The 9,545-nt window shown below is 39.4% G+C and overlaps 1 protein-coding gene across 3 annotated transcripts in view; it reads left to right on the top strand.

The window, feature by feature from the left end:
- The window catches only part of NCOA6 (nuclear receptor coactivator 6), an 89,008-nt gene that overhangs the window by 7,949 nt on the left and 71,514 nt on the right, over positions 1–9,545 (top strand). For all 3 annotated transcript variants that reach the window (XM_023512165.1, XM_023512164.1, XM_012804163.2), the window contains exon 2: positions 6,181–6,462. In XM_023512165.1, coding sequence (XP_023367933.1) covers positions 6,228–6,462 — 235 coding nt within the window. In that variant the 5' untranslated portion in view covers positions 6,181–6,227. The remainder of the gene's footprint in view (positions 1–6,180; positions 6,463–9,545) is intronic.

Raw genomic sequence — 9,545 nt, 5'->3', positions numbered from 1 at the left:
TGCCTCAGCCTCCCAAGTAGCTGGGACCACAGGTGCCTGCCACAATGCCTGGCTATTTTTTGGTTGCAGCCGGCATTGTTGTTTGGCAGGCCTGGGCTGGATTTGAACCCGTCACCTTAGATGTATGTGGCTGGTGCCTTAGCCACTTGAGTCACAGGCACCAAGCCTTAAATCTCTTTTAATGTAGAACAGTTTTTACCCACCTTTTTCTTCCCCCATCACTGCTGACTTTAAATTAGAGATGAAGCCAGTTGTCCAGAAAAAATTCTATATTCTAGATTCGTCTGTTTTCTCATGGAGTGATTTAAGTTCTTTTTCTAGCTTCTGTTGAAGATGTGTTAGATTAAGGTTAAATGTTTTTAGCAAGAATATTTTACAAACAATGCTGTGCACTTAATGCTGCACATAATTTCTGGTTGTTTCTGTATTAGTGATGCTAAGGTTAGTCGTTGCATTGAGGTGGTGATGGCCAGATCTTCCCATTTTTCCTTTATGAAATTAGTTTTCTCTTTGCCAGCAGCAGATCTCTGAAATGATACTTTGACATCATGTGAATACCCATTTCTTTTTCAGATTTTTTTTCTTTCAGTATTTTGTTTGGAGACAGAATCTTACTCTTTTGCCCTGGGTAGAGTGCCGTGGTGTTATAACTGCTCAGAGCAACCTCAGACTCTCTGGGTTCAAAAGATCCTTTTGCCTCAGCTTCCCCAGTACCTGGGACTATACCTGCCACAATGCCTAGCTAAGTTTTCTTTTTTTTCTTTTCTTTTTGTAGAGAGGGAATCTTGCTCTTGCTCAGGGTGGTCTCGAACTCTTGAGCTCAAGCAATCCACCTGCCTTGTCCTCCCAGAGTGCTAGGATTACAGGCATGAGCCACCATGCCCAGCCATTCTTTTCCTCTTTTAGAGACAGGATTTCACTCTGTCACTAAGGCCAGAGTGCAGAGGCACAGTCATAGCTCACTAAAAAACCTAGGCTCAAGTGATCTTTCTACCTCAGCCTCCCAAGTAGCTAGGAGTGTAGGCATGCAGCTCCATGCATGGCTAATTTTTAAATTTTTTTTTTTTTTTTTTGGTAAAGACAGGAACATCTTTTTTTTTTTTTAAAGACAGAGTCTTATTTTGTCACCCTTGGTAGAGTGCTATGGCATCACAGCTCACAGCAACCTCAAATTCTTGGGCTCAAGCGATTCTCTTGCCTCAGCCTCCCAAGTGGCTGGGACTATAGGTGCCTGCCACAACACCTGGCTATTTTTTTAGAGGCGAGATCTCACTGTGACTCAGGCAGGTCTCCAGCCTGTGAGCTCAGGCAGTCTACCCTCCTCAGTCTCCCAAAGTGTCAGGATTACAGGTGTGAGCCACCTCACCCGGCCAAGACTGGGTCTTCTTGTGTTCCCCAGGCAAACTCATGGGCTCAAGTGATCTTTCTGCCTTCCAAAGCATTGGAATTTCAGACCTGAGCTACTGTGCCCAGCTATTTTATCCTCATTAATGATCCTTACCTAATTATTAGGAGTTACAAACAAAATTGTGATTTTTCTGATTATATTCTTTTTATGTTTAAGTTGGCATTCTTCTATAAAAGTAATTGATTCTAGTTACTCCTTCACCAGATGGAGCTTTTGGTTACCCTGAAATGATTTCTACTGGAAAAGGAGAACAACATGCATGCTTTTAAAAGTCTCCTGAATATCACATTTATTCTTAGATTCTTAATAAAAGATAAAAAAAGCCTCAAGAAGTAAAAATCATTGGATAATGTATAAATTTATTATGTGAGTGAACAAGATAAAACTGGTGGTTAATCTTAGCAAATCCTCTGGAAAGATCACCTATATATCTGTCTAACAAAGGTACAAGTGAACTTTTCTAGAACTAGAATATAAATGTTTTGACACAGTGACTAAGCAAATGACATGAAATCTATGTTAACTAGCTTGATGAAAGTATTTCAAATTGTATATGAAAATAGTACACTGTACCCCATGTTTGCATTAATGTATACAGCTATCATTTAATTAAAAAAAGAAAATAATATTTTCTTTTCATAAATAAAATAGACATACAATATTTCCTTGGATATATAAGAAATGTTAGTAAGTATAACAACAGAAACAAATAATCATAAAAGAAATCCATGTAAATTATCAGGGCTTCAGTGAGTGCCACACTATTAAGTATGATGTTTTAGTATACAGTGGATCCTAATCAAAGGTAAGCATGAAAGCATTAAGAAGGAAGTTCATCAAAATTTTAATTGCTTTCTTTTTGGCTTGGGTCATTTCCAACTGGATGAGGAGAATGAGAACCAGGAAGCAATATTGTTACAGATGATATTGTCAAAGTTAACATTATGTTAATATATTTTCATAAATCAATAAAAATAATTATTATCTATGAAAAAAAAATCTTAGCAAATCCAGAAAAACAGCCCATATTTTCTTATGACAGATGACCATATGTGAGCAAATGAGTCCCTCGAGATAGTCAACTATAGTCCTAAGAGCCGTTCATTAAACTACAGTTTACTCAAAGATTAGTCAGTTATTTTGATGTAAATTTTTTATTGAGAGCTAGATTTTAAAAAGACATTATCACAATGAATACATTATCTAGAAGTTTCTTTTAAAAAATTTTTTTTGGCTCGGTGCCTGTGGCTCAAGCGGCTAGGGTACCAGCCACATACACCTGAACTGGTGGGTTCGAATCCAGCCCGGGCCCACCAAACAACAAGGACAGCTGCAACCAAAAAATAGCCAGGCGTTGTGGCAGATGCCAGTAGTCCCTGCTACTTGGGAGGCAGAGGCAGGAGACTCGCTTGAGCCCAGGAGTTGGAGGTTGCTATGAGCTGTGATGCCACGGCACTCTGCCCATGGCGACAGCTTGAGGCTCTGTCTCAAAAATACATACATACATATATATATATGTTTATTTATTTATTTAGGAGGAGAGGCCAGCAATTTTTCATAGATTAATTTTCATCTTCTTGTTGTATTAAGCACATGTGTAGTGTCCATAGCATTAATAAACTGATAGTTCCTGAATCTGGATTACCTTATTAGGTGTGTCTGCCAGTAGAGTACTTTCACATCCTGATACATAGCCTTCATGGGATAACCAAAAACCTCTTTAGTGAGACTATCAAAATCCAGGTTTTTTAGTCTCCTCCTTTCTAGTTTAAGATCTTGTTGGAAAATGCTTCTTAGATTTTAAATTCTTTTCTTGGAATTGTTTCAACTCTGGAATAGCTGTTAAATGGCTATAGATTTTTAGGTAGTTTTAGGACTTTAGCATTTTCCTGTTGAGCAGTTGCTTTTGTTTTTATTTTTGTTTTTGTTTTGAGACAGAGCCTCACTTTGTTACCCTTAGTCTATAGAGTACTCTGGCATCACAGCTCACAGCAACCTCCAACTCCTGGGCTTGAGTGATTCTCTTGCCTCAGCCTCCCAAGCAGCTGGGATTACAGGCACCTGCCACAACGCCAGCTTTTTGTTGTTGTTGTTGTTGCAGTTGTCACTGTTGTTAGCTGACCAGGTCCGGGTTTGAACCCACCACCCTCAGTATATGGAGCTTGTGCCCTACCCACTGAACCACAGGTGCCACCCTAAATTATTATTACTATTTTTTTTTTTGAGACAGAGTCTCATTTTGTCACCTTTGGTAGAGTCCTGTGGCATCACAGCTCTCAACAACCTCAAACTCTGGGCTTAAGCAATTCTCTTGCCTTAGCCTCCTGAGTAGCTGGGACTACAGGCGCCCGCCACTACCCCCAGCTATTTGTTATTGCAGTTATCATTGTTCTTTAGCAGGCCTGGGCTGGACTTGAACCCACCAGCTTCAGTGTATGTGGCTGGCACCCTACTCACTGAGCTACAGGCGCTGAACCCCCTGTTGAGCAGTTTTTAAGCCCTAAAATCTTTATTAGTTTTGTTTGTTTACCTCAAAAGTTTATTGAAATCTGTAAAATGCAAAAGAACAGTGGTATTTATAAGGGATTTTCTGCATACTGTTTCTTTCTTTTTTTTTTTTTTTTGAGACAGGGTCTCCCTCTGTCCTTCAGTGGAGTGACGTGGCATCATCATACCTCACAGCAACTCAAACCCTTGGGCTCAAGGAGCTGTGGCTACAGGCACCTGTTGCAATGCCTGACTAGTTTTTCTGTTTTTAGTGGAGACAAGGTCTCCTTCTTGGCTCAGGCTGATCTGGGACTCCTGAGCTCAAGCAGTCCACCCTCTTCAGCTTCCCAGAGTGCTAGGATTACAAGTGTAAGCCACTGCACTGTCCTGAATACTGTTTCTTAACCACCTAAATCACACTGTTTCATTGTAACAACCACAGTACTACATAGAGAAGGATATAATTGCCAGAATATAAAGTGTTCTATTCAAATTTTTTCCATATTTACTTATAACAGTGGAATTTTTTCCCAAAAGATTGCTTAGGTTGGTTTTTGGAAAGCCTTTGGTCTTGAAATTTGGTCACTGTTTTAAAAAGAAGAATTTAACAGATTTTGAAAGTTGATACTTTTTTTTCCATTTATGCAAGTAATATAACCATACTAATGACTTATAGCATATTTGGAAAATAGGAAAAAGGTTTTTCAATGATACTCCCAGCCTAACACAGTCACTTTTTAGGGGGTTTATTTTCAGTCCTTTTTAAACTCTCTTTTAAAAAATAAAAGTTGTAATTATAGTTGATATAAGAATTTTTTAAAAGTGGAAAATTTGTGTGAAGTTCTTATGTTTCCATGCCATTCTTGTTTACTACAAATGCTGAAAATCGATGTTCAGTCATTCATACTTGGATGAAGTTTGCAATCTTCAGTCCCAAGCTAATGAAGGAAATGGGCAATCTGTGTGATCTTTACTATATGTACTTTTCTTCAGCATGCAGTATAACTGAAAATAGCAGAAAATGTAACTTCATTTGACCTAAAGTTAAACCACAATGTAGTTTTGTTCAGGACACAGTTCTTTACCTCCACAAACACACATTAACTACTCATTTTCCTTTCATAAAAGTATCTTTAAAGGTTTTTCTTTCTGAATCATTCTTTCAGCCACGCCACTTTACAAATTGTATAAAATAGTCCTCATGAAAGACTTTAGGTAATCATCCAGATGCTTTTAATTGGGTCAAGATGTGCTTTGCAGGTTGGAGAAAGAAGAGGGCTTTAGAAACCTTGTCTCCTTTTAAACCTTTGTCAGGACAAAAGTAAGGGAATATCTGGGGAACCCCTTGTCCTCTGGGGTCAACCAAAGGCTTATAAATTGATTTCCCAAAGTACATACTTGTTTTATTTCCTTGTGATTCTTGTTCCCTTTTTCTGATAGTCTAGTCTTGCAAAAAGTTAGCATATAACATAAGAAAAGGAACTTTAAGATTGGTATATTTTTGATATATTTATTTCTGGTGACAAAGTCTTGCTCTTTCACCTGGGCTAGAGTGCAGTGGTGGCCCTATAGCTCTAACTTCTCAAGTCAGGTGACCCTTCTGCCTCAGCTTCCTGAGTAGCTGGGACTACAAGCACCCTCCATGAAGCTCTGCTAATTTTTCTCTTTTTAGTAGAGATGGAGGTCTTGATCTTGCTTAGGCTGGTCTCGAATTCCTTAGCTCAAGCAATCTTTCTGCTTGGGCCTCCCAGAGTGCTTGCTAGGATCATAGATGTGAGCCACTGTGCCCAGCCTATTTTCCATATCTTTAGGAACTGTTTTAGATTTTCTTAATTAAAATGGTTTATCTTTGGCTTGGCGCCTGTGGCTCAAGTGGCTAAGGCGCTGCCAGCCACATATACCTAAGGTGGCAGGTTTGAATCTAGCCTGGGCCTGCCAAACAACAATGATGGCTGCAACCAAAAAAAAATAATAATAATAACCAGGTGTTGTAGCAAACCCCTGTGGTCCCAGCTACTTGGGAGGCAGAGGCAGGAGACTTGCTTGAGCCCAGGAGTTGGAGGTTGCTGGAGCTGTGATGCCACAGCACTCTACCCAGGGGGACAGCTTGAGGCTCTGTCTCAAAAAAAAAAAAAAGGTTTATCTTCTCTGTAACTTTTTAATTTTTATAGTACTTCCTAATTACTTGGCAAATAAATTACAGTTTTCATAGAACTATGAATTATACCTTGTTGAATGTATGATTATGCATGGTAATACTGTTTTTTCCATCTCCTCTTTCAAAGGTTTTCTCATTATCCACTTGGCTTATGCTTCTGGAATAATATCCACCATGGTTTTGGATGACCTTCCAAACTTAGAAGACATCTATACTTCCTTGTGTTCATCAACAATGGAAGATTCAGAGATGGATTTTGACTCTGGATTAGAAGACGATGACACAAAAAGCGATAGAGTTTTGGAGGATTCCACAATTTTTGTGGCCTTCAAAGGAAATATAGATGATAAAGACTTCAAGCGGAAATTGGATGCAATATTGAAAAATGTGCCCAGTTTGCTACACATGGGTAATTTGCTTTGATTATTTTTTCCTTCTTGTTAACTGGTTTTGTTTGCAGTTGAAGAAAGGTTGAGCCCAGAATTTGGAGGCTACAGTGAGCTATGATTACACCATATTACTCTACCCTGTCTCTTAAAAAAACTTAAAGAATTGGATGGCACCTGTGGCTCAAAGGAGTAGGGCGCCGGCCCCATATGCCAGAGGTGGTAGGTTCAAACCCAGCCCCAGCCAAAAACTGCAAAAAAACTTAAAAGAATCAGAACTATATTTTAACTTACCCTTTTTTTTTTTTTTTTGCTGTTTTTGGCTGGGGCTGGGTTTGAACCCGCTACCTCCAGCATATAAAGCTGGCACCGTACTCCTTTGAGCCACAGGCGCTGCCCTTAACTTAACTATTCTTAACCAAATCACTTAATCATTCTTTCCATGGTTACCTTGACTTTTATAAAGTAGATATTTGCTGAACTGGGTCAAAAGAATGATTTTAAAGGCAAAGGTAGAATTTTAGGATTCTTGAAAAGTAGAAATGCTGTTGTGTTTCTTCTTTGAAGTACATAGAGGAACTAAATAAAGTGTTGCTTAATGTAGAAATTCTTAAATAATCTGCTGTAGTAGATAGAAGTAATTCTGAAGTCCCAAAGTTATAGTTTCAACTCTCTGGTCTTCAGTTTCCTTACCTATAAATTGACATGGTACTAGATCTTAAAGGCCCCTTAAAGATTAGAAAACTATTACTCCATAAGTCTGTTTATAATGTACTTTAAATTTGTTCCCTTAAATTTTATGTCAGAGGTCATTAACAGCCTACTGGACCCAGCTTGTAGTCATGTGTTACTTGATCCATTTTTTAGTGCTTGTGGGCTTTTGTTTGTTAATATTTCGTTGCTAGGGCTTTTAAAAATTGAGATATTTTACATTAAAATATAAATGTTTGGATTTGTCTTTAAAAATGGGAAGATCTGATAACATTGAGCTCTCTATTTTCCCAGATGTTACTAAGTCACAGCTGCTACTAAGGGTATCCCCACTTACCACAGTTCCCATCTATATTCTTCACAGATTTGTAGATTATCTGTCTGGGTCTTAGGGACATTTGTGTTTTTAAACCTTGATTTAGATGTTCTCCATCTTTTCTGGTTAGCATAATTATCTAATCCCTTTAGACCTATTAAAATACCTGGATTTTATCCTTTTGTCACAGATCCAAATTTGATCAAGTGCTAATAGGATTTTTCTGCAACCATATCACAGGTGATAATTCCTTAAGCAACATTTTTATAGAGACACAAAGTCTCACTTTGTCACCCTCAGTAGAGTGTCATGGTGTCATATCTCATAGCAACCTCAAACTCTTGGGCATAAGCCTCAGCTTCCCCAGTAGCTGGGACCATAGGTGCCCACCACAATGCCCAGCTATTTTTTTAGAAACAGGATCTCACTCTTGCTCTGGCTGGTCTCAAACTCCTGAGCTCAGGTAATCTCCTCACCTGAGCCTCCTAGAGTGCTAGGATTACAGGCATGAGCCACCATGCCTGACCCACCTTAAGCAAATTTGATGCTTATACAAAACATGTACAAGATTCTGCTACTGTTCAGATTAGGAAGAAGCCTGGTGGTATCTATTCTGGTTGGAACCAGGATCCCAACTATCTGCATGTTATTGTTCGGAGGCTTAAATTTCTTTTTTTTGAGACAGAGCCTCAAGCTGTCCTCTTCGGTGGAGTGCTGTGGCATCACAGCTCACAGCAACCTTCAACTCCTGGGCTCAAGCGAGTTTCCTGCCTCTGTCTCCCAAGTAGCTGGGACCACAGGCACCCGCCACAATGCCTGGCTATTTTTTGGTTGCAGCCAGCATTGTTGTTTGGTGGGCCCGGGCTGGATTCGAACCTGCCACCTTAGGTGTATGTGGCTGGCACCTTAGCCACTTGAGCCACAGGCACCGAGCCTAAAGACCTAAGTTTCATAAGAAGGAAATTGCCTAGAGAATCAGAGCTATATTTTAATAACATCTCTGATGCTGCTAGGTAGCCACAGGATTTGGGGCAAATCACTTAGCCATTCTGGATCTCAGTGTTCTTACTTGTACAGTAGACTTGGACTAAATATTGTCTAATCTTTTCTAAATTCCTATGACTAGCCAACTGAGGTGGCTTTCATGTGTAATCCTAGATACTTGGGAGGCTGAGACAAGAAGATTGTTTGAGCCCAGAATTTGGAGGCTACATTGAGCTACTATGATTACACCACTTTATCCTGTCTCTTAAAAAAACTTAAAGAATTTAAGTTTTAATTTCATTTATTTAATTTTAAGTTTGTTTAATTAAATTTATTTAATTTAAGTTTGTTTGATTTAATTTGTTAAATTAAATTTATTTGATTTTAAATTTGTTTAATTCTTATGGTTGTGTTAGCTTATTGCTAACAAGTGGTCTCTTTTTTTTTCCCAGAGTAGAACAGGTAAACTCCATGTCTGGAAAAGTTCAGTGTATAGTTTTTATTGTTTTCTTTTTTTGGAGATAGCATCTTGCTCTGTCACCCATGTTGGAATGCAGTGGTGCAGTCATAGTCCAATGTAATCTCGAACTCTTGGGCTCATGCTATCCTTCTGCCTCATCTTCCTTAGCAGCGAGGACTGCAGGTGCACACCTTTGTTCCTGGCTAAGGTTTCTTTGTTTGTTTTTTGTAAAGATAGGAGGCCGGTCTTAAATGTCTGACCTCAAGCGATGTTCTCACCTGGGCCTAGGATGATAGGTGTGAACCACGACGCCCAGCCTCAATGTATAGTTTAAGAGTTGGAAGGGGCTTTAGGCAACATGTAGGCACTCTTCTCTATCCATACATATTTCTCATGTTGAGAAAAGATATTCTTACAGGACTGTTTTCTTTCTTTTTTTTTGAGACAGAGCCGCAAGCTGTCCCTTGGGTAGAGTGCTGTGACATCACAGCTCACAGCAACATCCAACTCCTGGGCTCAAGCGAGTCTCCTGCCTCCACCTCCCAAGTAGCTGGGACCACAGGCGCCCACCACAAATGCCTGGCTATCTTTTGGTTGCAGCCGTCATTGTTGCTTGGAAGGCCTGGGCTGGATTC

Source organism: Otolemur garnettii, unplaced genomic scaffold, assembly GCF_000181295.1.
Source record: "Otolemur garnettii isolate 467f Iridium unplaced genomic scaffold, OtoGar3 scaffold00025, whole genome shotgun sequence".
In the NCBI taxonomy this organism is placed as follows: Eukaryota; Metazoa; Chordata; class Mammalia; order Primates; family Galagidae; genus Otolemur; species Otolemur garnettii.
Note: the sequence above shows the minus strand (reverse complement) of the source record. Positions and strands in the feature narration are given on the sequence as shown.